This window comes from Pseudopipra pipra, unplaced genomic scaffold (genome assembly GCF_036250125.1).
Source record: "Pseudopipra pipra isolate bDixPip1 unplaced genomic scaffold, bDixPip1.hap1 HAP1_SCAFFOLD_119, whole genome shotgun sequence".
Classification (NCBI taxonomy): domain Eukaryota; kingdom Metazoa; phylum Chordata; class Aves; order Passeriformes; family Pipridae; genus Pseudopipra; species Pseudopipra pipra.
In genome coordinates, this window is record NW_026990598.1 from 81,113 (window position 1) to 107,395 (window position 26,283).

Below are 26,283 nucleotides of genomic sequence, written 5' to 3' on the forward strand. Positions count from 1 at the left end.
TGTCACAGCCCGGCTGTGCCTCATCCCCAGGGATTTGAGCCCGGCCGTGACATTCACCGGAGCTCATTCGCACCCAGGTGTGACCTGGCCCGGGAATTAGGGAAAGAAAGGCCAGGAATGACGTGGGGGACAAATCCAGACAAATCCGGACACCCCCGGATCCGGCACTGCCGGGAAAGGGCTGCACATCCTGAGCCCGTGGGGATGGGACCCAGGGAATGGATCCCAGTGGGAAAGGGGAGATTTGGGGGGGAGATTGGGAAGGGATTCCTGGCTGGGCTGGAATTCCCAGAGAAGCTGTGGCTGCCCCTGGATCCCTGGCAGTGTCCAAGGAAAGGTTGGAGCCACCTGGGATAGTGGGAGGTGTCCCTGAACATGGAATGGGATGAGCCTTAAAATCCCTTCCCAGCCAAACCATTCCGGGATAAAGGACACTCAGAATCCAGTCAGAGGGATTTTTCTGGAATGTGGGGATGGAAAAGGCGGGAAAGGGGAAGGGAGACCCTGCCCTGAGTGCCGAGATTCCCAGGGAACCCCCTTGTTCCCAGAACTCCTTCCCAGGGAGGAGCTGGGCTGGGGCTGGATCCAATGGCAGGCTCTGGCTCCAGGCTGGGAGAGCTGGGAATGGCCAGGCTGGATTTGGGAAGGATCCCGGGAGAGCTTGGAGCACATTCCAGAGCCTGAAGGGGCTCCAGGAGAGCTGGAGAGGGACTGGGGATCAGGGCCTGGAATGCCAGGCCCCAGGGAATGGATCCCAGTGGGAAAGAAGTGGGAGATCGGGATGGAATTCCTGGCTGGGAGGGGCTGGACTGGAATTCCCAGAGAAGCTGTGGAAGAGATTCCTCCCAGTGGGATTTTCTTCCCGCTGTGGGATCCCTCTGATTCATCCCATGGGATCCAGCTGCATCCACCAACCCCCCCCGGGATACTGGGAACAATTCCTGCCTGGAAAACGTTCCCCAGCCCTGGCCCAGCTTCCCTGTGGCGGTGCCGGGATCCCCATTCCCGGTGGGAATTAAAATCCCCGTGGGATGTAGGATTTGGGGACACGGGCGCGAGATCGGACCTGACGACCTCTGAGGGCTTTTCCAACCTTCCTAAATCCACCATTCCACGATTCCCACCCTCGGGAAGGACAAGGAGAGGCCCCAGCCCGGCTCCAGCCGGGGAGGGGCCGGATTGAAACTCCGGGAGCTCGGAAAAGATCCCCCGGGAATCCCCGAGGCCGCTCCGGCTCCGGTGACGTCTCCTTCCCTAAATAAGATTTCCCGGCCTTTCCTCGGAAACGGGAATTGGCCTGATGAAGATGGAGGAGCCTCTAAAGTGGGAATTATGGCCCTGGGATGGGCCACCCGGGGGCTCGGAATGGCCGCCCTGTCACCGGAAAAATACGGCCGGGAAGGGGCGGCCGGGGGAGCTGACGCAGGACGGGGAGGGATGGGGGGAGAGGGGAGGGAGGGGGAGGGATGGGGATGGATTGGGGATGGATTGGGGAAGGGGGGAGGGATTTGGGAAGGACAGGAAGGGGGGGATGGATTTGGGAAGAGGGGGATGGATTGGGGATGGATTTGGGAAGGGGGGATGGATTGGGGAACGGGGGATGGATTGGGGATGGATTTGGGAAAGGGGGGATGGATTGGGGATGGATTGGGGTGGATTGGGGATGGATTTGGGAAGGGGGGATGGATTGGGGAAGGGCAGGGAGGGGGGAGGGATTGGGGATGGATTTGGGAAGGGCAGGGAGGGGGGATGGATTTGGGAAAGGGGGATGGATTTGGGAAGGGGAGATGGATTGGGGATGGATTTGGGAAGGGGGGGATGGATTGGGGATGGATTTGGGAAGGGGGGGATGGATTGGGGAACGGGGGATGGATTGGGGATGGATTTGGGAAAGGGGGGATGGATTGGGGATGGATTGGGGTGGATTGGGGATGGATTTGGGAAGGGGGGATGGATTGGGGAAGGGCAGGGAGGGGGGAGGGATTGGGGATGGATTTGGGAAGGGCAGGGAGGGGGGATGGATTTGGGAAAGGGGGATGGATTTGGGAAGGGGAGATGGATTGGGGATGGATTTGGGAAGGGGGGATGGATTGGGGATGGATTTGGGAAGGGGGGATGGATTGGGGAATGGGGGATGGATTGGGGATGGATTTGGGAAGGGGGGATGGATTGGGGAATGGGGGATGGATTGGGGATGGATTTGGGAAGGGGGGGATGGATTAGGGGTGGATTTGGGAAGGGGGGATGGATTGGGGAAGGGCAGGGAGGGGGGAGGGATTGGGGATGGATTTGGGAAGGGCAGGGAGGGGGGATGTATTTGGGAAGGGGGATGGATTTGGGAAAGGGGGATGGATTTGGGAAGGGGAGATGGATTGGGGATGGATTTGGGAAGGGGGGATGGATTTGGGAAGGGGGGATGGATTGGGGATGGATTTGGGAAGGGGGGAGGGATTGGGGATGGATTTGGGAAGGGGGGATGGATTTGGGAAGGGGGGATGGATTGGGGATGGATTTGGGAAGGGGGGGATGGATTGGGGATGGATTTGGGAAGGGGGGAGGGATTGGGGGTGGACTTGGGAAGGGGAGATGGATTGGGGGATGGATTTGAAAACGGGAGATGGATTTGGGAAGGGCAGGGAGGGGGGGATGGATTTTGGAAGGACAGGGAGGGGGGATGGATTGGGGATGGATTTGGGAAGGGGGATGGATTGGGAATGGATTTGGGAAGTGGGGAGGGATTTGAGAGGGATTTGGGAAGGACAGTGGGGGGGTGAATTTGGGATGGATTTGGGAAGGGAGGGGGGGATGGATTTGGAAAGGGCAGTGTGGGGATGGAGGGATTTGGGGATGGATTTGGGAAGGGGGGATGGATTGGGGATGGATTGGGAAGGGCAGGGAGGTGGGGAGGGATTTGGGGATGGATTTGGGAAGGACAGTGAGGGGGGAGGGATTGGGGATGGATTTGGGATGGATTTGGGAAGGGGGGATGGGTTGGGGATGGATTTGGGAAGGATGGGGAGGGGGGATGGATTTGGGGATGGATTGGGGTTGGATTTGGGAAGGGCAGGGAGGGGGGGATGGATTGGGGTTGGATTTGGGAAGGATGGGGAGGGGGGATGGATTTGGGAAAGGGGGATGGATTGGGGATGGATTTGGGAAGGATTTGGGAAGGACAGTGAGGGGGGAATGGAAAGGAGATGGATTTGGGAAGGAGGGATTTGGGGATGGATTTAGGAAGGGTGGATGGATTGGGGATGGATTTGGGAAGGGCAGGGAGGGAGGGAAGGATTGAGGATGAATTTGGGAAGGACAGTGGGGGGGATGGATTGGGGATAGGTTTGGGAAGGGGGGATGGATTGGGGATGGATTTTGGAAGAGGGGGTGGTTTGGGGATGGATTTGGGATGAACAGTGGGGGGGATGGATTGGGGATGGATTTAGGAAAGGGGATGGATTGAGGTTGGATTTGGGAAGGGCGGGGAGGTGAGGATGGATTGGGGATGGATTTGGGAAGGGCAGAAAGGTGGGGGTGGATTTGGGAAGGATCCCGGGAGAGCTTGGAGCACATTCCAGAGGCTGAAGGGGCTCCAGGAGAGCTGGAGAGGGACTGGGGCTCAGGGCCTGGAATGCCAGGCCCCAGGGAATGGATCCCAGTGGGAAAGGGGAGATTTGGGGGGGAGATTGGGAAGGGATTCCTGGCTGGGAGGGTGGGGAGGGGCTGGGCTGGAATTCCCAGAGAAGCTGTGGCTGCCCCTGGATCCCTGGGAGTGTCCCGGGCCGGGTTGGATCCCCTGGGATAGCGGGAGGTGTCGGGGTCGGAACGGGATGATCCTTAAAATCCCTTCCCACCCATCCCACGATTCCACGCTCAGCCCATTCCCCCCTTCCCAAAGCTTTGCTTTCCCCCAAACCCCCCTTTTCCCCCCCCCCAAAAAAACCATCCCCCGGACCCCCCGAAATTCCAGAGACGCTCCAGCCCAACATTCCCGCCCCAAATCCCCCCTTTTCCCACCCCAGGGAAGGATTTTCCCCCCTCCCCTCCCTCCCAGAGCAATTAGAGCCTCTCCCGGAAAAGTTTTTCCTGGAATGCTGTTAATCCCTCTGTCCGGCTCCTCCTCTTGTCCAACCCCTCTGGAATTGTCCCTCTTTCCCCCCCCCCTCCCTCCTCCTCCTCTTCCCTCGGGATATAAAAGGCCGCGGGGCTCGGGATGGGAGCGGCAGATGCTTCCCGGGAATCCTCGGGAAAGAGGGAACGAGGCAATTCCAGCCCAGCCCGGCCGCGGGTGAGTCCCGTCCCCCCCCCGGGATCCAGGAAAAAACGCTTGGAAAAAATACGGGATGGGAGAATCGAGGCTGCCCGGGGAGGGAGGAGAGCCGGGAAGGGCTTTGCCCGGGAGAAATCCCGGCTTTTCCTGGGATAAATCCCGGCTTTTCCTGGGATAAATCCCGTCCCGCCGCCCCTTTTCCTGGGATAAATCCCGTCCCGCCGCCCCTTTTCCTGGGATAAATCCCGTCCCGCCGCTCCTTTTCCCGGGAGAAACCCCTTTTCCCGGTATAAATCCCATCCCGTCGCCCCTTTTCCCGGTATAAATCCCCTCCCGCCGCCCCTTTTCCCGGGATAACCCCTTTTCCCGGGATAAATGACGTCTTTTCCCGGGATAAATCCCCTCCCGCCGTCCCTTTTCCCGGGATAAATTCCGTCTTTTCCCAGGATAAACCCAGTCCCGCCGCCCCTTTTCCCGGGATAACCCCTTTTCCCGGGATAAATCCCCTCCAGCCGCCCCTTTTCCCGGGATAAACCCCATCCTGCCACCCCTTTTCCCAGGATAACCCCTTTTCCCGGGATAAATCCCATCTTTTCCCGGGATAAACCCCGTCCCGCCGCCCCTTTTCCCGGGAAAACCCCATCCTGCCACCCCTTTTCCCGGGATAAATCCCGTCTTTTCCCGGGATAAACCCCTTTTCCCGGGATAAACCCCCTTCTGTTGCTCCTTTTCCCGGGATAACCCCTTTTCCCGGGATAAATCCCAGTCCCGCCGCCCCTTTTCCCGGGTTATTTCCCTCAAATTTAGGCTTAAATTTCACCTTTTCCCACATTTTCCCCCTTTTAAACCCAACTTTGGGCTTAAATTTCATCTTTTTCTCCGTTTTCTCCCCCTTTAAGCCCAAATTTATCCCTAAATTTCATCCGTTCCTCTGTTTCCTCCCCCTCTAAACCCAACTTCAGGCTTAAATTTCACCTTTTCCTACATTTTTGTCCCCTTTTAACCCCAACTTTAGGCTTAAATTTCACGTTTTTCTCAATTTCCCCCCTTTTAAACTCAACTTCAGGCTTAAATTTGGTCTCTTTCTCAGTTTTATTTCCCCTTTAAACCGAACTTTAGGCTTAAATTTCACCTTTTCCCACATTTTCCCCTCTTTTAAACCCAACTTCGGGTTTAAATTTCACCTTTTTCTCCATTTTCTCCCCATCTAAACCCAATTTTAGACTTAATTTTCACCTTTTCCTACGTTTCCCCCCCCCCCTTTAAACTCAACTTTAGGCTTAAATTTCACCTTTTTCCACATTTCCCCCCCTTGTAAACCCAACTTTAGGCTTAAATTTGACCTTTTTCTCTCTTTTCTCCCCCTTTAAGCCCAACTTTATGCCTAAATTTCATCTTTTTCTCCATTTTCTTCCCCTTTAAACCCAACTTTAGGCTTAAATTCCACCTTTTCTTACATTTTTCCCCTTTTAAACCCAACTTTAGGCTTAAATTTCATCTTTTTTTTTTCCATTTTCTCCCCCTTTAAACCCAACTTTAGGCTGGAAAAAGGTCGATTTTCCCCTTAATTCCATTAAAAATCCCATTTTCCCAATTCTGGGAAGGACAGGAGGGAATTTTTTCCCAGTTTTCGGAGCAGCCGAGCAGGGAAAGAAGCAGATTTTGGGAACAACTTCCCTTTCCCTCTGGAAAAATCCCTCCCATTCCCAGGGCTGGAAAAGTGTTAATTTTCCATTAATTCCTTAAAATTCCCATTTTCCTGATTCTGGGAAGGACAGGAGGGAATTTTTTCCCATTTTTTGGAGCAGCCGAGCAGGGAAAGAGGCAGATTTTGGGATCAACTTCCCTCCTGCCCCTTCCCAACTTTCCAAAAATCCTGGATATTTAAGAGAATTAAAGGAAAATCGACCCTTTTCCAGCTTTGGGAATGGGAGGGATTTTTCCAGAGGGAAAGGGAAGTTGATCCCAAAATCTGCCTCTTCCTGCTCAGCTCCTCCAAAAAAACTGGGAAAAAATTCCCTCCTGTCCTTCCCAGAATTGGGAAAATGGGATTATTAAGAAATTAAGGGAAAATTAACACTTTCCCAGCCCTGGGAATAGGGTGGATTTTTCCAGAGGGAAAGGGAAGTTGATCCCAAAAATCTGCCTCTTTCCCTGCTCGGCTGCTCCAAAAAATGGGAAAAAAAATCCCTCCTATTCCCAGAATTGGGAAAACTTGGATTTTCAAGGGAATGAAGGGAAAATTAACACTTTTCCAGCCTTGGGAATAGGGTGGATTTTTCCAAGGGGAAAGGGAAGTTGATCCCAAAAATCTGCCTCTTTTCCTGCTCAACTCCTCCAAAAACTGGGAAAAAAATTCCCTCCTGTCCTTCCCAGAATTGGGAAAATGGGATTTTTCCTTCATTGTCTTTAAAAATCTCCTTTTTTCCAAAAAAAAGCCGGGAAAGGGCGGGAATGGGAGCAGCAGGTGGGAATTCCGCTCCTGGAGAAGGGAAAGGGGGGAGGGATCGGGGCCACATCCCAAAGGAATTCCTCAGGGTTAAAGGAATTTTTTGGGGATTTTTCCCGCAGTTCCCGCCCGGCGGCCTCCGGAGCGATCCCGGCGCCGTATTCCCGCCGGGAATGCCGTGGGGAAGCGTGGCCGTGTTCCTGGGGCTGCTCCTCTGGAATCCCGCGGGAGCCGCCGGGCCCTGCTGGGAGAATTCCAAGTGCCAGGAGCTCTCCAGCCAGTCGGGAATCTTGGTGAGCTGAGGGAATTTGGGATGGGGGAGAGCCCCGGGAATGCTGGGGGTGGGAGTAGGGAAGTGGTGGGAAAAAAGGGGGATTTGGGGATCAAAATCCTGGCTGGGCACAAAGGGAAGATCCCGGAAAAAGGATGGATGGGGGGAAATATGGGAGAGGATAAAGGGGGATGGATCCCAGTGGGAAAGGGGAGATTTGGGGGGGAGATTGGGAAGGGATTCCCGGCTGTGAGGGTGGGGAGGGGCTGGGCTGGAATTCCCAGAGAAGCTGTGGCTGCCCCTGGATCCCTGGGGGTGTCCAAGGAAAGGTTGGAGCCACCTGGGATGTTGGGATGGGGTTCCCTGCCCATGGAATGGGATGGGATTTAAGGCCCCTTCCCACCCAAACCATTCCAGGATTCCGGGATAAAGGACACTCAGAATCCAGTCAGAGGGATTTCTATGGAATGTGGGGATGGAAAAGGCAGGAAAGGGGAAGGGAGACCCTGCCCTGAGTGCCGAGATTCCCAGGGAACCCCCTTGTTCCCGGAACTCCTTCCCAGGGAGGAGCTGGGCTGGGGCTGGATCCAATGGCAGGCTCTGGCTCCAGGCTGGGAGAGCTGGGAATGGCCAGGCTGGATTTGGGAAGGATCCCGGGAGAGCTTGGAGCACATTCCAGAGGCTGAAGGGGCTCCAGGAGAGCTGGAGAGGGACTGGGGATCAGGGCCTGGAATGCCAGGCCCCAGGGAATGGATCCCAGTGGGAAAGGGGAGATTTGGGGGGGAGATTGGGAAGGGATTCCTGGCTGGGAGGGTGGGGAGGGGCTGGGCTGGAATTCCCAGAGAAGCTGTGGCTGCCCCTGGATCCCTGGGAGTGCCCAAGGCCGGGTTGGATCCCCTGGGATAGCGGGAGGTGCCGGGATTGGAATTCCACGCCCTCCACTCTCCCTTCCCACCCACCCCATCCCACAACTCGAGGATTCCCCGGAGAGCTCCCAACACTCGGGACGCTCCCGCGATTCCGGCCTCTCCCCTTTTCCTCCCTCCGGAGCATCCCACACCCCCCCCCTCCCAATCCTCATGGAATTCCCGCCCTCCAGGAATGCGCCGCCGCGTGCCGAGCCGACCTTTCCTTGGAAGCGCCGCTGTATCCCGGGAACGGGCAATTCCAGCCGCTCTCCGAGAGCATCCGCAGGTACGTCATGAGCCACTTCCGATGGAATAAATTCGGGAAAGGCAACGGGAACAGCAGCAGCGGCGGCGGCGGCGGCTCCAAACGGGAAGAGGGAGCCGGGAACACCCCGAATTCCCAGGCGGGAGCGAGCAGCCCCATTCCCGGCGGGAAGGAGGAAGGGAAGCGCTCGTATTCCATGGAGCATTTCCGCTGGGGCAAACCCGTGGGGCGCAAGAGGAGACCCGTCAAGGTCTATCCCAACGGCGTGGAGGAGGAGGAGGAGGAGGAGGAGGCGCAGGAATACCCGCTGGAATTCCGCCGGCAGCTCGGGGAGGGGAGGGAGGGCGAGCGGGGGGAAAAGCGGGAAGAGGGGAAATCCCGCTGGGAATCGCCGCTGGATAAGCGCTACGGGGGGTTCATGGGCTCGGAGAAGGGCCGGACCCCGCTGGTGACGCTCTTCAGGAACACCATCGGGAAAAGCGCCGCCAAGAAGGGGCAGTGAGGCGGGAAAAATTCCCGCCGGGAATTCCCTCCCCCCGCCCCCTCCTCCCCCCGCTCCCGGAGCTTCAGCGTCCCGCGGGAAAATCCCAAAGGAATTCGGGATTTTTTTTTCCCCTCCCTCCCCGTCGTTCCCGGAGCTTTGGCGCCGCTTCCCTTGGGAGACGATCGCTCCTCGTATTCCCGGGATTTAGGGGCGGGGAGAGGGCGGGAATTAGGGGTTGGAGCCCTTGGATGCGCGCGGGGAGCGGGATCGGCTCCCGAATCCCGGTGGGATGGGTTTGGGATCCCCCCCCGAGCTGTAAAATACTGTAAATGAGGCGGAAAACTCGGAAAATAAATCCAAATCCTAATTAAGAGGCGGTTTTTTTGGGAACGTCGAGAGGGAGGGGAGCGCAGGAGGAATTCCAGAGTCGTTCCTGAGGTTGGGAAGAGCCGGGAAAAGGGTTCAGGAGGATATTTGGGGGGATGGGGGAGAGGGAATTTTGCAGCCCCGGGGTGGGAGCTCCGGGGGATCCAATCGGGGAGGGGGCGGGGGTGGGAAATTGGGAAGAGTTTTCCAAGGACAGAGAGGGATCCATGGAGACAACCAGGGCAGGGAGGGACAGGCCCCAGGGAATGGATCCCAGTGGGAAAGGGGAGATTTGGGGGGAGATTGGGAAGGGATTCCTGGCTGGGAGGGTGGGGAGGGGCTGGGCTGGAATTCCCAGAGAAGCTGTGGCTGCCCCTGGATCCCTGGGAGTGTCCAAGGGCCAGGTTGGATTCTCTGGGATAGCAGGAGGTGTCCCTGAACATGGAATGGGATGGGATTTAAGGGCCCTTCCCACCCAACCCATTCCAGGATTCCGGGATAAAGGACACTTGGAATACACTCAGAGGAGTTTTTCTGGAATGTGGGGATGGAAAAGGCAGGAAAGGGGAAGGGTTTTATTGGGAAGGGTTTTATTGATCCCTGAGCTGGGAATCCCTGGCTCAGATCCAGGTCCAGATCCAGATCCATGTCCAGATTCAGATCCAGATCCAGGTTCAAATCCAGATCCAAATCCAAATCCAGGTCTAGATCCAAACTCAGATCCAAAACCAGGTCTAGATCCAGGTCCAGATCCAGGTCCAAATCCAAATCCAGATCCATGTCCAGATTCAGAACCAAATCCAGGTTCAGATCCAAGTCCAGATCCAGATCCAAATCCAGGTCCAAATCCAAATCCAGATCCAGATCCAAACCCAGATCCAAATCCAGATCCAAATCCAGATCCAGATCCAAACTAAGATCCAGATCCAGGTCCAGATCCAAATCCAGATCCAGGTCCAGGTCCAGATTCAAATCCAGATCCAGGTTCAGGTCCAGATCCAGATCCAGATCCAAATCCAGATCCAGGTCCAGGTCCAGATTCAAATCCAGATCCAGGTTCAGGTCCAGATCCAGATCCAGATCCAAATCCAGATCCTTGTCCAGATTCAGAACCAAATCCAGGTTCAGATCCAAGTCCAGGTTCAGATCCAAATCCAGATCAAAATCCAGATCCAGATCCAAATCCAGATCCAGATCAAAATCCATGTCCAGATTCAGAACCAAATCCAGGTTCAGATCGAGATCCAGGTCCAGATCTAGGTCCAGGTCCAAATACAAATCCAGATCCAAATCCAGATCCAGATACAAATCCAGATCCAAATCCAGATCCAGATCCAAACTAAGATCCAGATCCAGGTCCAGATCCAAATCCAGATCCAGGTCCAGGTCCAGATTCAAATCCAGATCCAGGTTCAGGTCCAGATCCAGATCCAGATCCAAATCCAGATCCAGGTCCAGGTCCAGATTCAAATCCAGATCCAGGTTCAGGTCCAGATCCAGATCCAGATCCAAATCCAGATCCTTGTCCAGATTCAGAACCAAATCCAGGTTCAGATCCAAGTCCAGGTTCAGATCCAAATCCAGATCAAAATCCAGATCCAGATCCAAATCCAGATCCAGATCAAAATCCATGTCCAGATTCAGAACCAAATCCAGGTTCAGATCGAGATCCAAGTCCAGATCCAGGTCCAGATCCAGATCCAAACCCAGATCCAAATCCAGATCCAAATCCAGATCCAGATATAAATCCAGATCAAGATCCAGATCCGGGTCCAGATCCAGGTCTAGATCCAGATCCAAACTAAGATCCAGATCCAGGTCCAGGTCCAGATCCAGGTCCGGATCCAGATCCAAGTCCAGATCCAGATCCAAATCCAGGTCCAGATCCAGATCCGGATCCAGATCCAAGTCCAGATCCAGATCCAAATCCAGGTCCAGATCCAGATCCGGATCCAGATCCAAGTCCAGATCCAGATCAAAATCCAGGTCCAGACCCAGATCCCGATCCAGGTCCAGAACCAAATCCAGATCTAGATCCAGGTTCAGATCCAAACTCAGACCCAGATCCAGGTCCAGATCCAGGTCCAGATCCAGATTCAGATCCAAACCCAGATCCAGATCCTGATCCCGATTCAGATCCAGATCTAGATCCAAACTCAGATCCAAATCCAAATCCAGATCCCGATTCAGATCCAGATCTAGATCCAAACTCAGATCCAAATCCAGATCCCGATCCTGATTCAGATCCAGATCTAGATCCCAACTCAGATCCAAATCCAGATCCAGGTCCAGCTCCAGATCCAGGCCCAGTGAATCCCCACCCGGCCCCGCCCATCCCCAGCGATTCCTCGGGACGCGTTCGGCTCCGTTCCCGCGCGCCGCGGCCGGGAAAGGGGCCGGAATTCCCGGCTCAGCCGCTGGCTTTGGAACGCAGGTATTCCTCCAGGAGCATTCCCAGCTCCGAGTTCTGCTGCTGCAGGAGCGTGGCCTGGGAGAGGAGCTCGGATCTCCGGCTCAGGACACGGCTGGGAAGGGACACCGGGAATGTCGGGAATGCCCCTCCGGAATGTTCCCGCCCCCATCCCGCCGGGAACTCACTGGTATTCCAGAAGCGCCGCATCCAGAGCATCCCAAAGTTTCAGCTTGGGCTCCGGGATGACGTGGGCCAGCGCTTCCCAGTATTCCGCGTCTCCGGAGGAATCCCGGATATCCAGGGCTTCCCGGGCGGCCGCGGCCGCGGCGTCCCTGGGGGGGGGGGCACGGAGGGATTGGGAGGGGGGAAGAAGCCTTGGGGATGGAGAAGTCTGGGGATGGAGGAAAAATGTTTGGGGTGGAGGACAAAGCCTTGGGAATGGAGAAAAAACCTTGGGAATGGGGACACAACCTTGGGAACAAACCCTTGGGAATGGAGAACAAAAAGTCTTGGGAATGGAGAACAAAGCCTTGGAAGTGGGGACAAAACCTTGGGAACAAACTCTTTGGGATGGAGAACAAACCCTTGGGATGGAGAAAAAACCTTGGAAGTGGGGACAAAACCTTGGGAACAAACCCTTGGGATGCAGAACAAACCCTTGGGATGGAGAACAAATCCTTGGGAAGGAGAACAAATCCCTGGGAACAAACCCTTGGGATGGAGAAAAAGCCTTGGAAGGGGGAATAAATCCCTGGGAACAAACCCTTGGGATGGAGAACAAACCCTTGGGAATGGAGAACAAACCCTTGGGAATGGAGAACAAACCCTTGGGAAGGAGAACAAATCCCTGGGGATAAACCCTTGGGAATGGAGAACAAACCCTTGGGATGGAGAACAAACCCTTGGGATGGAGAACAAATCCCTGGGAACAAACCCTTGGGATGGAGAACAAACCCTTGGGATGGAGAACAAATCCCTGGGAACAAACCCTTGGGAAGGAGAACAAACCCTTGGGAAGGAGAACAAATCTCTGGGAACAAATCCCTGGGAACAAAGTCTTGGGGATGGAGAACTCTTGGGATGGAGGAAAAATGTTTGGGATGGAGAACAAATCCTTGGGAAGGAGAACAAATCCTTTGGATGGAGAACAAACCCTTGGGAATGGAGAACAAATCCTTGGGAATGGAGAACAAACCCTTGGGAATGGAGAACAAATCCCTGAGATGGAGAACAAATCCCTGGGAACAAACCCTTGGGATGGAGGATAAACCCTTGGGATGGAGAACAAACCCTTGGGAATGACCCAATTCCTACCTGAGCCGGTCGAAATTCCTCAGGAATTCCTTCAGGATCTTCGGGACGTCGTCCCGGTGGACGCGCACGGAGCTCCGGGAATTCCGGGAGCACCGGAGCTCCTCCTGCCGGGAAGCGGCTCCTCCCTCCTCGGCCGGATCCGGGATCTCTCCCCCTGCACTTCCCTGGCTCTGCCGGAAAAGCGGGACACGGAGTTTTCCCGCCGAATTCCCGCCGGGATTTCCCGCTTCCCGCGGAAAACGTCGGGAGCCGAGGCGGAATTCCAGGGGTTTTTCCCGGCCTCTCCTTGGGGGATTCCAACCCTTCGTCCATGGAGAGGAGGAATTTGGGGATGGAGGAGCATTCCCGGCCCTTGGATGTGCTTTTCCCGAAGTTTCCCACCTGGCTCTTCTCGGGAGATTCCCGGGATTTGTGTTTCAGGAAGGAATCCACCAGCTGGAAAAGGTCGTCCTCGTCCTCGATCCGGAGGGCCTGGGAAGAGGGACATTCCATGGAAAGAGGGATTTGGGATGGGGAGGGGAGGGAAGGTTTGGGAAGGGAAGGTTTGGGAAGGGAAGGGAAGGGAAGGTTTGGGAAGGGAAGGTTTGGGAAGGTTTGGGAAGGTTTGGGAAGGTTTGGGAAGGGAAGGGAAGGTTTGGGAAGGTTTGGGAAGGTTTGGGAAGGGAAGGGAAGGGAAGGGAAGGGAAGGGAAGGGAAGGGAAGGGAAGGGAAGGGAAGGGAAGGGAAGGGAAGGGAAGGGAAGGGAAGGGAAGGGAAGGGAAGGGAAGGTTTGGGAAGGTTTGGGAAGGGAAGGGAAGGGAAGGTTTGGGAAGGGAAGGGAAGGTTTGGGAAGGTTTGGGAAGGGAAGGGAAGGGAAGGGAAGGGAAGGGAAGGGAAGGGAAGGGAAGGGAAGGGAAGGGAAGGGAAGGTTTGGTTTTGGAATCTCCTGGAATGCTTTGGGTGGGAATGGGCCTTAAATCCCATCCCTTCCCTCATTCCCTTCCCAAATCCCGCCGCACCTGGAAGAGGGATCGGATCTTCCCGAGGGTGTCCGGGGGCCCCTCCAGCTCCTGCAGCGGCTTCAGCAGCTCCTTCTCCATCAGGAATCCCTTGGGAAAAAGGCCGGGAAGAGGGGGCGGAGCCGGGAATCAGCATCTCCCGCCTTGATCCCGAGGAAATCCGGGAAAAGCGGGATCATCCCATGGAACCCGTCGCTCACCGACTCGTCCCGGAGCAGCTCCAGGATCCTCCGGATGGTTTCCTTGGGAACGTTTCCCAAGGGTCTGGATCCGAGCCCGGCTTTCCCAGGAATTCCTTTGCCTTCTTTTCCGCTTCCCAAGCCTTTCTTTTTCTTCCCTTTCCCCTCCTCGGGTGGTTTTCCGGAGTTTTCCTCTGGAATGTGGAGAGAAAAAGGGGGAGGGAAAGTCCTTGGTGGTCCCGAAAAATCATCAGGAAAATCCCAGATGATCCCTGGGAAACAAATCCAAAAATCCTTGGAATGTTCTCCCCAAAATCATCAGGAAAATCGCAGAAAAACAAATCCAAAAATCCTTGGAATGTTCTCCCTAAAAATCAGCAGGAAAATCCCAGATAATCCCTGGAAAACAAATCCAAAAATCATTGGAATGTTCTCCCTGGAATCAGCAGGAAATTCCCAACAAAACCCTGGAAAACAAATCCAAAAATCCTTGGAATGTTCTCCCTGGAATCAGCAGGAAATTCCCAACAAAACCCTGGAAAACAAATCCAAAAATCCTTGGAATGTTCTCCCTGGAATCAGCAGGAAATTCCCAACAAAACCCAGGAAAACAAATCCAAAAATCCTTGGAATGTTCTCCTGAAAATCATCAGGAAAATCCCAACAAAACGTGGAAAACAAATCCAGAAATCCTTGGAATGTTCTCCCTAAAAATCAGAAGGAAAATCCCATTGGATCCCCGGGAAACAAATCCAAAAATCCTTGGAATGTTCTCCATAAAATCATCAGGAAAGTCCCTGGAAAACAAATCCAAAAATCCTTGGAATGTTCTCCATAAAATCATCAGGAAAATCCCAGAAAAACAAATCCAAAAATCCTTGGAATGTTCTCCCGAAAATCCTCAGGAAAATCCCAACAAATCCCAGGAAAACAAATCCAAAATCCTTGGAATGTTCTCCCTAAAAATCACCAGGAAAATCTCTGGGAAACAAATCCAAAAATCCTTGGAATGTCCTCCCTAAAAATCACCAGGAAAATCCCAGATGATCCCCGGAAAACGAATCCAAAAATCCTTGGAATGTTGTCCCGAAAATCAGAAGGAAAATCCCAATGGATCCATGGGAAACAAATTCAAAAATCATTGGAATGTTCTCCCTAAAAATCACCAGGAAAATTCCCATGGATCCATGGGAAACAAATCCAAAAATCCTTGGAATGTTCTCCATAAAATCATCAGGAAATTCCCAACAAAACCCTGGAAAACAAATCCAAAAATCCTTGGAATGTTCTCCCTAAAATCCTCAGGAAAATTCCAACAAAACCCTGGAAAAAAATTCCAAAAATCCTTGGAATGTTCTCCCGAAAATCATCAGGAAAATCCCAACAAATCCCTGGAAAACAAATCCCAAAATCCTTGGAATGTTCTCCCTAAAAATCACCAGGAAAATCTCTGGGAAACAAATCCAAAAATCCTTGGAATGTTCTCCCCAAAATCACCAGGAAAATTCCAATGGATCCCTGGAAAAAAAATCCAAAAATCCTTGGAATGTTCTCCCTAAAATAACCAGGAGAATCCCTGGAAAACAAATCCAAAAATCCTTGGAATGTTCCCCTGAAAATCACCAGGAAAATCCCAACAAAACCCTGGAAAACAAATCCAAAAATCCTTGGAATGTTCTCCCGAAAATCATCAGGAAAATCCCTGGAAAACAAATCCAAAAATCCTTGGAATGTTCTCCATAAAATCATCAGGAAAGTCCCTGGAAAACAAATCCAAAAATCCTTGGAATGTTCTCCCTGGAATCAGCAGGAAAATCCCAGATAATCCCTGGGAAACAAATCCAAAAATCCTTGGAATGTTCTCCCTAAAAATCACCAGGAAAATCCCTGGAAAACAAATCCAAAATCCTTGGAATGTTCTCCCTGGAATCAGCAGGAAAATCCCAGGTAATCCCTGGAAAACAAATCCCAAAATCCTTGGAATGTTCTCCCCAAAATCATCAGGAAAATCCCTGGAAAACAAATCCAAAAATCCTTGGAATGTTCTCCCTGGAATCATCAGGAAAATCCCAACAAAACCCTGGAAAACAAATCCAAAAATCCTTGGCATGTTCTCCCTGAAATCAGAAGGAAAATCCCAACAAAACCCAGGAAAACAAATCCAAAAATCCTTGGAATGTTCTCCATAAAATTATCAGGAAAATCCCAACAAAACCCTGGAAAACAAATCCAAAAATCCTTGGAATGTTCTCCCCAAAATCATCTGGAAAATCCCAGATGATCCCTGGAAAACAAATCTCAAAATCCTTGGAATGTTCTCCCTAAAAATCACCAGGAAAATCCCAATGGATCCATGGGAAACAAATCCCAAAATCCTTGGAATGTTTTTCCCGGAATCAGCAGGAAAATCCCAACAAAACCCTGGAAAACAAATCCAAAAATCCTTGGAATGTTCTCCCTAAAAATCATCAGGAAAATCCCAACAAATCCCTGGGAAACAAATCCAAAAATCCTTGGAATGTTCTCCATAAAATCATCAGGAAAATCCCTGGAAAACAAATTCAAAAATCCTTGGAATGTTCTCCCTAAAAATCACCGGGAAAATACCAATGGATCCATGGAAAACAAATCCAAAAATCCTTGGAATGTTCTCCCTGGAATCACCAGGAAAATCCCAACAAAACCCTGGAAAACAAATCCAAAAATCCTTGGAATGTTCCCCCTGGAATCACCAGGAAAATCCCTGGGAAACAAATCCAAAAATCATTGGAATGTTCTCCCTGGAATCACCAGGAAAATCCCAACAAAACCCTGGAAAACAAATCCAAAAATCCTTGGAATGTTCTCCATAAAATAATCAGGAAAATCCCTGGAAAACAAATCCAAAAATCCTTGGAATGTTCCCCTGAAAATCATCAGGAAAATCCCAACAAAACCCAGGAAAACAAATCCAAAAATCCTTGGAATGTTCTCCCTAAAATCATCAGGAAAATCCCTGGAAAACAAATCCAAAAATCCTTGGAATGTTCTCCTGAAAATCATCAGGAAAATCCCAACAAAACCCTGGAAAACAAATCCAAAAATCCTTGGAATGTTCTCCCTGGAATCAGCAGGAAAATCCAAAAAAATCCCTGGAAAACAAATCCAAAAATCCTTGGAATGTTCTCCTGAAAATCATCAGGAAAATCCCAACAAAACCCAGGAAAACAAATCCAAAAATCCTTGGAATGTTCTCCATAAAATAATCAGGAAAATCCCTGGAAAACAAATCCAAAAATCCTTGGAATGTTCCCCTGAAAATCATCAGGAAAATCCCAACAAAACCCTGGGAAACAAATCCAAAAATCCTTGGAATGTTCTCCCTGGAATCACCAGGAAAATCCCAGAGGATCCCTGGGCAACAAATCCAAAAATCCTTGGAATGTTCTCCCTGGAATCAGCAGGAAAATCCCAGAAAAACAAATCCCCAAATCCTTGGAATGTTCTCCATAAAATCATCAGGAAAATCCCAGAAAAACAAATCCAAAAATCCTTGGAATGTTCTCCCTGGAATCACCAGGAAAATCCCAGAGGATCCCTGGAAAACAAATCCAAGGATCTCGGAATGTCCGGGGGCTCTCGGCCGGTTTTCCCGGAATTGAGAATTCCCGGGAGATTCCAAACGGGAATGACAAAGCCTGGAACACCCCAGGGAGGGAAACGTCGGGAATATCCCGGGAACATTCCCGGAATTCCCACCTTCCAGCGCTTCCCGGGCCGCCCGGATCGCCGTCCGCTTCTCCGGCTTCTCTCCCAAGGGTCCCACGTTTTCCAGGAACCAGTGGAGCGGCTCTTCCCAGGGAATTCCCAGCTGCTGGACGTGGATGAGCCGATCGGCTTCCAGAGCTTTCCGGATCAGCTCCTTGGCCTCGGCCTCGTTCACCAGCCACACCCGCCGGAACTGAGCCAAGCCCGTCACGGAAAAGTGTCTGCGGGAAGGGGAGACGTGGAATTCCAGGCCCTGGGGAAGTGGGATCCATGGAATTGGGATCCATGGAATTCCCTGCCCTGGGGAAGCAGGATCCATGGAATTCCCTGCCCTGGAGAAGTGGGATCCACGTCCCCAAATCCCGCTGGAATTCCCTGCCCTGGGGAATTGGGATCCATGGAATTGGGATCCATGGAATTGGGATCCGTGGAATTGGGATCCATGGAATTCCCGGCCCTGGGGAAGTGGGACCCAAGGAATTCCCCAAATCAGTCGGAATTCCCTGTCCTGTGGAAGTGGGATCCATGGAATTCCCTACCCTGGGGAAGTGGGATCCATGGAATTCTCGGCCCTGGGGAAGTGGGATCCATGGAATTGGGATCCATGGAATTGGGATCCATGGAATTCCCTGCCCTATGGAATTGGGATCCATGGAATTGGGATCCATGGAATTGGGATCCATGGAATTCCTGGCCCTGGGGAATTGGGATCCACATCCCCAAATCCCGCTGGAATTTCCTGCCCTGGGGAAGCGGGATCCATGGAATTGGGATCCATGGAATTCCTTGCTCTGTGGAATTGGGATCCATGGAATTCCCCAAATCAGTCGGAATTCCCAGCCCTTTGGAAGTGGGATCCATGGAATTCCCTACCCTGGGGAAGTGGGATCCATGGAATTCTTGGCCCTGGGGAAGTGGGATCCATGGAATTGGGATCCATGGAATTGGGATCCATGGAATTCCCTGCCCTATGGAATTGGGATCCATGGAATTGGGATCCATGGAATTGGGATCCATGGAATTCCCTGCCCTATGGAATTGGGATCCATGGAATTGGGATCCATGGAATTGGGATCCATGGAATTCCCTGCCCTATGGAATTGGGATCCATGGAATTGGGATCCATGGAATTGGGATCCATGGAATTCCTGGCCCTGGGGAATTGGGATCCACATCCCCAAATCCCGCTGGAATTTCCTGCCCTGTGGAATTGGGATCCATGGAATTGGGATCCATGGAATTCCCTGCCCTGGGGAAGCGGGAGATGTGGAATTCCCATCCCTGGAGAAGTCGGATCCATGGAATTCCCCAAATCAGTCGGAATTCCCTGAGCCATGTCTCGAAATTAGCTGGAATTCCCGGCCCTGTGTAACTTGGATCCATGGAAGTGGGATCCATGGAATTCCCAGCCCTGTGGAATTGGGATCCATGTCCCCAAATCAGTCAGAATTCCAAGCCCTTTAGAAGCGGGATCCATGGAATTCCCTGCCCTGGGGAATTGGGATCCACGGAATTGGGATCCATGGAATTCCTTGCTCTGTGGAATTGGGATCCATGGAATTGGGATCCATGGATTTGGGATCCATGGATTTGGGATCCATGGAATTCCTGGCTCTGTGGAATTGGGATCCATGGAATTGGGATCCATGGAATTCCCTACCCTGGGGAAGCGGGATCCATGGAATTCCAGGCCCTGGGGAATTGGGATCCGTGGAATTGGGATCCATGGAATTCCCGGTCCTGGGAAATTGGGATCCGTGGAGGTGTGATCTGTGGAATTCCCGGCCCTGGGGAAGCGGGATCCAAGAATTCCCCAAACCATCCAGAATTCCCTGTGGAATTGGGATCCATGGATTCAAACACGCTGGGATTCCCTGCCCTGGGGAATTGGGATCCATGGAATTCCTTGCTCTGTGGAATTGGGATCCATGGAATTCCCTGCCCTGGGGAATTGGGATCCAAGGAATTCCCCAAATCAGTCGGAATTCCCAGCCCTTTGGAAGTGGGATCCATGGAATTCCCTGCCCTGGGGAAGTGTGATCCATGGAATTGGGATCCATGGAATTGGGATCCATGGAATTGGGATCCATGGAATTCCCTGCCCTATGGAATTGGGATCCATGGAATTCCCTGCCCTGTGGAATTGGGATCCATGTCCCCAAATCAGCTGGAATTCCCTGATCCATGTCCCCAAATTGGCTGGAATTCCTGGCCCCGTGGAATTGGGATCCATGGAATTCCCGACCCTGGGGAATTGGGATCCGTGTCCCCCAGATGTGGTTGGAATTCCATGATCCACGTCCTCCAAACCAACTGGAATTCCCTGATCCAGGTCCTCAAAACCAGCCGGAATTCCCTGTGGAATTGGGATCCATGTCCCCAGACCAGATGGAATTCTTGGCCCTGGGGAAGTGGGATCCATGGAATTCTTGGCCCTGGGAAATTGGGATCCATGGAATTGGGATCCATGGAATTCCCTACCCTGTGGAATTGGCATCCATGGAATTGGGATCCATGGAGTTCCCTGCCCTGGGGAATTGGCATCCATGGAATTGGGATCCATGGAATTCCCTGCCCTGGGGAATTGGGATCCACATCCCCAAATCCGGCCAGAATTCCCTGATCCCCGTCCTCAAATCAGCTGGAATTCCCTGTGGAATTGGGATCCATGTCCCCAAATTGGCTGGAATTCCCTGATCCACGTCCCCTAATCAGCCAGAATTCCATGCCCTGTGGAAGTGGGAGCCATTGAATTCCCAATCCCAATCCCACCTCATCCTGCTCCTTGTCTCCTCCTGCTGCTCCTTGATCCACTCCCGGAATTCCCAGAATTCCCAGAATTCCCAATCCCACCTCATCCTGCTCCTCATCTCCTCGTACTCCCAGAATTCCCCATCCCAATCCCAGAATTCCCAGAATTCCCAATCCCACCTCATCCTACTCCTCATCTCCTCATGCTCCCAGAATTCCCAATCCCAATCCCAGAATTCCCAGAATTCCCAATCCCACCTCATCCTACTCCTCATCTCCTCGTGCTCCCAGAATTCCCAATCCCAATATTCCCAGAATTCCCCATCCCAATCCCAGAATTCCCAATCCCACCTCATCCTGCTCCTCATCTCCTGCTGCCCCTTGATCCCTTCCTGGAATTCCCAGAATTCCCAGAATTCCCACCTCATCCTGCTCCTGGTCTCCTCCTGCTGCCCCTTGATCCTTTCCTGGAATTCCCAGAATTCCCAGAATTCCCACCTCATCCTGCTCCTGGTCTCCTCCTGCTGCCCCTTGAGCCGTTCCCGGTCGCATTCCAAGCTCTGCTTCTCCTCCCGGAATTTCCTCTCCTGCTTTTCCAGCCGGGAATTCAAGTTACTCAGCGCCCCCTGGAGCCTGGCCAAGGATTAAAAAATTCGGGAATACGTCGGGAATGACCGGGAATGTGGAATTTTTCCCCCTGGGAATGGGATTCCCGGAGGATTTACCGGGTGATCCGTCTTTTCTGGAAGGACCGGAGGGTGGAATTTTCCAGGTCCTGCTGCCGGAGAACTTCCAGGTTGTATTCCAGCTTCACCTTGTTCAGGTGGAAAATCCCCTTCATCTCCTGCAGCTTCCGCTCCAGGTACTGCAATTCCAAAGGGGAAAAAATTCCCAGAAAAAAAACCAAACATGGAAGAAATGGGAATTCCCTCCCCCCTCACGGGAGCGGATTCCCGAAAAATGGCGGCGGGAAAAAGCGGGAAAGGGAAAAGGGAAAAATCCACTTGGAAAAAAAAAACATGTCAGGGAATTCCTGGACAATTCCAGGCTTGGAATTCCAGCCTTAAATCTGAGTTCCAATCCCAATTTTTCCTGGAAAAAATCCTTTTTTCCCTGGGAAAACTCGGCTCAAAATTCCAACCCCGAATCTAAATTCCAATCCCAATTTTTCTTGGGAAAACTCCCAAATAACCTCCAAGGAATTCCTGGGGAATTCCAGGCTCTCCCACCTTGGAATTCCAACCCCAAATCTAAATTCCAATCCCAATTTTCCCTGGGAAAACTCTCACCTTGGAATTCCAACCCCAAATCTAAATTCCAATCCCAATTTTCCTGGGAAAACTCCCAATAACCCCCAAGGAATTCCTGGCCAATCCCAGGCCCTCCCACCTTGGAATTCCAACTCCAAATCTAAATTCCAATCCCAATTTTCCCTGGGAAAACTCCCAAATAACCCCTAAGGAATTCCTGCCTAATTCCAGGCTCGGAATTCCAGTCTTAAATCTAAATTCCAATCCCAATTTTCCTTGGGAAAACTCAGCTTGGAATTCCAACCCCAAATCTAAATTCCAATCCCAATTTTTCCCTGGGAAAACTCCCAAATAACCCCCAAGGAATTCCTGCCTAATTCCAGGCTCGGAATTCCAGCCTTAAATCTCAGTTCCAATCCCGATTTTCCCTGGGAAAACTCGGCTCAAAATTCCAACCCCAAATCTCAGTTCCAATCCCAATTTTCCTGGGAAAACTTGGCTCAAAATTCCAACCCCAAATCTAAATTCCAATCCCAATTTTCCCTGGGAAAACTCCCAAATAACCCCCAAGGAATTCCTGCCTAATTCCAGGCTTGGAATTCCAACCCTAAATTTAAATTCCAACCCCAATTTTCCTGGGAAAACTCGGCTCAAAATTCCAACCCCAAATCTCAGTTCCAATCCCAATTTTCCTAGGGAAAACTCAGCTTGGAATTCCAGCCCCAAATCTCAGTTCCAATCCCAATTTTCCCTGGGAAAACTCCCAAATAACCCCCAAGGAATTCCTGCCTAATTCCAGGCTCGGAATTCCCGCCTTAAATCTCAGTTCCAATCCCAATTTTCCCTGGGAAAACTTGGCTCAAAATTCCAACCCCAAATCTAAATTCCAATCCCAATTTTCCTGGGAAAACTCCCAAATAACCCCAAGGAATTCCTGGCCAATTCCAGGCTTGGAATTCCAGCCTTAAATCTCAGTTCCAATCCCAATTTTCCTGGGAAAACTTGGTTCAAAATTCCAGCCCCAAATCTAAATTCCAATCCCAATTTTCCTTGGGAAAACTCAGCTTGGAATTCCAACCCCAAATCTAAATTCCAATCCCAATTTTCCCTGGGAAAACTCCCAATAACCCCCAAGGAATTCCTGGCCAATTCCAGGCTCTCCCACCTTGGAATTCCAACCCCAAATCTAAATTCCAATCCCAATTTTTCTTGGGAAAACTCCCAAATAACCTCCAAGGAATTCCTGGGGAATTCCAGGCTCTCCCACCTTGGAATTCCAGCCCTAAATCTAAATTCCAATCCCAATTTTCCCTGGGAAAACTCAGCTTGGAATTCCAACCCCAAATCTAAATTCCAATCCCAATTTTCCCTGGGAAAATTCCCAATAACCCCCAAGGAATTCCTGGCCAATTCCAGGCTCTCCCACCTTGCAATTCCAATCCCAAATCTCAGTTTCAATCCCGATTTTCCCTGGGAAAACTCATCTTGGAATTCCAACCCCAAATCTAAATTCCAATCCCAATTTTCCCTGGGAAAACTCCCAATAACCCCCAAGGAATTCCTGGCCAATTCCAGGCTCTCCCACCTTGGAATTCCAACCCCAAATCTAAATTCCAATCCCAACTTTCCCTGGGAAAACTCAGCTCAAAATTCCAACCCCAAATCTAAATTCCAATCCCAATTTTTCCTGGGAAAACTCCCAAATAACCCCCAAGGAATTCCTGCCTAATTCCAGGCTTGGAATTCCAGCCTTAAATCTCAGTTCCAATCCCGATTTTCCTGGGAAAACTCAGCTCAAAATTCCAATCCCAAATCTCAGTTCCAATCCCAATTTTCCTGGGAAAACTTGGCTCAAAATTCCAACCCCAAATCTAAATTCCAATCCCAATTTTCCTGGGAAAACTTGGCTCAAAATTCCAACCCCAAATCTAAATTCCAATCCCAATTTTTCCCTGGGAAAAGTCCCAATAAACCCCAAGGAATTCCTGGCCAATTCCAGGCTCTCCCACCTTGCAATTCCAATCCCAAATCTCAGTTCCAATCCCGATTTTCCTGGGAAAACTCAGCTCAAAATTCCAACCCCAAATCTAAATTCCAATCCCAATTTTCCTGGGAAAACTCTCACCTTGGAATTCCAACCCCAAATCTAAATTCCAATCCCAATTTTCCTGGGAAAACTCCCAAATAACCCCCAAGGAATTCCTGCCTAATTCCAGGCTTGGAATTCCAGCCTTAAATCTCAGTTCCAATCCCGATTTTCCCTGGGAAAACTCAGCTCAAAATTCCAACCCCAAATCTAAATTCCAATCCCAATTTCCCTGGGAAAACTCAGCTTGTAATTCCAACCCCAAATCTAAATTCCAATCCCAATTTTCCCTGGGAAAACTCCCAATAACCCCCAAGGAATTCCTGGCCAATCCCAGGCCCTCCCACCTTGGAATTCCAACTCCAAATCTAAATTCCAATCCCAATTTTGCCTGGAAAAACTCAGCTCAAAATTCCAGCCCTAAATCTAAATTCCAATCCCAATTTTCCCTGGGAAAATTCCCAATAAACCCCAAGGAATTCCTGGCCAATTCCAGGCTCTCCCACCTTGCAATTCCAATCCCAAATCTCAGTTCCAATCCCAATTTTCCTGGGAAAACTCAGCTCAAAATTCCAGCCCCAAATCTGAGTTCCACGTCAATTTTTCCTGGGAAAACTCCCAATAACCATCAAGGAATTCCTGGGGAATCCCAGGCTCTCCCACCTTGGAATTCCAGCCCTAAATTTAAATTTCAATCCCAATTTTCCCTGGGAAAACTCAGCTTGGAATTCCAACCCCAAATCTAAATTCCAATCCCAATTTTCCCTGGGAAAACTCGGCTCAAAATTCCAGCCCTAAATCTGAGTTCCAGGTCAATTTTTCCTGGGAAAACTCCCAATAACCATCAAGGAATTCCTGGCCAATTCCAGGCTTGGAATTGCAGCCTTAAATCTCAGTTCCAATCCCGATTTTCCCTGGGAAAACTTGGCTCAAAATTCCAACCCAAATCTAAATTCCAATCCCAATTTTCCTGGGAAAACTCCCAAATAACCCCAAGGAATTCCTGGCCAATTCCAGGCTTGGAATTCCAGCCTTAAATCTCAGTTCCAATCCCAATTTTCCTGGGAAAACTTGGTTCAAAATTCCAGCCCCAAATCTAAATTCCAATCCCAATTTTCCTTGGGAAAACTCAGCTTGGAATTCCAACCCCAAATCTAAATTCCAATCCCAATTTTCCCTGGGAAAACTCAGCTTGGAATTCCAACCCCAAATCTAAATTCCAATCCCAATTTTCCCTGGGAAAATTCCCAATAAACCCCAAGGAATTCCTGGCCAATTCCAGGCTCTCCCACCTTGGAATTCCAACCCCAAATCTCAGTTTCAATCCCGATTTTCCCTGGGAAAACTCATCTTGGAATTCCAACCCCAAATCTAAATTCCAATCCCAATTTTCCCTGGGAAAACTCCCAATAACCCCCATGGAATTCCTGGCCAATTCCAGGCTCTCTCACCTTGGAATTCCAACCCCAAATCTAAATTCCAATCCCAATTTTCCCTGGGAAAACTCCCAAATAACCCCCAAGGAATTCCTGCCTAATTCCAGCCTCGGAATTCCAGCCTTAAATCTCAGTTCCAATCCCGATTTTCCCTGGGAAAACTCGGCTCAAAATTCCAGCCCCAAATCCAATTTAAGGGCCCTTCCCACCCAACCCATTCCGGGATCGCAGGAAACAATCCCGGGGGTGATTCCCGATCCCGATCCCGATCCCGGCGGGACCTGAACGTCCTTTTCCAGCTGCAGCTTCATCCGGTCGTAGTTGGCCACGTCCTGACCCTGCAGCTCCTCCAGGTGCCGCTCGAAATCCTGCGCCCGCTCCGTCCGGCCCCGCAGGAATTCCAGCTGTGGGGATACGGATGGAGCAGCTGGGAAGGGGCTGGAGAACCGGGAATGATGAGGGAGCTGGGAAAGGGCTGGAAAACTGGGAATAAGGGAGTTGGGAAGGGGCTGGAGAACCTGGAATGGGTGAGGGAGCTGGGAAGGGGCTGGAAAAGAGGGAATAAGGGAGTTGGGAAGGGGCTGGAGAACCTGGAATGATGAGGGAGCTGGGAAGGGGCTGGAGAAGAGGGAATGGGTGAGGGAGCTGGGAAGGGGCTGGAAATCTGGGAATGGCTGAGGTGGGAAGGGGCTGGAGAATCTGGAATATCTGAGGGAGTTGGGAAGGGGCTGGAAAACCAGGAATAAGGGAGCTGGGAGGGGGCTGGAAAAGTGGGAATGGCCAAGGGAGCTGGGAAGGGGCTGGAGAACTGGGAATAAGGGAGCTGGGAGGGGCTGGAAAATGGGGAATAAGGGAGCTGGGAAGGGGCTGGAAAACTGGGAATGGTTGAGAGAGCTGGGAAGGGGCTGGAAAACCAGGATAAGGGAGCTGGGAAGGGGCTGGAGAACTGGGAATGACTGAGGGAGCTGGGAAGGGGCTGGAAAAACAGGATAAGGGAGCTGGGAAGGGGCTGGAGAACTGGGAATGGTTGAGAGAGATGGGAAGGAGTTGGAAAACAGGGAATGGCTGAGGGAGCTGGGAAGGGGCTGGAAAACTGGAAATA

The 26,283-nt window shown here is 51.5% G+C and overlaps 2 protein-coding genes across 2 annotated transcripts; one reads left to right on the forward strand and one right to left on the reverse strand.

Moving 5' to 3' along the window:
- The first annotated feature begins 4,177 nt into the window (after positions 1-4,177).
- POMC (proopiomelanocortin) lies at positions 4,178-9,012 on the forward strand. Its single transcript, XM_064643391.1, has 3 exons — positions 4,178-4,282; positions 6,836-7,006; positions 8,084-9,012. The coding sequence occupies exons 1-3, from the start codon at positions 4,208-4,210 to the stop codon at positions 8,657-8,659; spliced, it is 822 nt and encodes a 273-aa protein (XP_064499461.1). The 5' UTR covers positions 4,178-4,207; the 3' UTR covers positions 8,660-9,012.
- Positions 9,013-11,306: 2,294 nt separating this feature from the next.
- DRC1 (dynein regulatory complex subunit 1) lies at positions 11,307-26,014 on the reverse strand (the record flags this gene model as incomplete). The annotated part of the gene is made up of 10 exons (XM_064643381.1): positions 11,307-11,532; positions 11,606-11,752; positions 12,735-12,904; positions 13,116-13,205; positions 13,733-13,822; positions 13,933-14,105; positions 17,650-17,879; positions 20,908-21,042; positions 21,135-21,274; positions 25,463-26,014. Coding segments are annotated over 10 exons (1,842 nt in total), but the record flags the coding sequence as incomplete, so codon positions are not given.
- Between the last annotated feature and the right edge of the window lie 269 nt (positions 26,015-26,283).

Excerpts from the sequence above, each read along its gene's own strand:
- POMC (XM_064643391.1), top strand. The coding sequence starts at position 4,208 with ATGGGAGCGGCAGATGCTTCCCGGGAATCCTCGGGAAAGAGGGAACGA. Across the intron at positions 4,283-6,835 it reads CCAGCCCAGCCCGGCCGCGG|TTCCCGCCCGGCGGCCTCCG; the intron begins GTGAGTCCCGTC and ends TTTTTCCCGCAG. Across the intron at positions 7,007-8,083 it reads CCAGCCAGTCGGGAATCTTG|GAATGCGCCGCCGCGTGCCG; the intron begins GTGAGCTGAGGG and ends CCCGCCCTCCAG.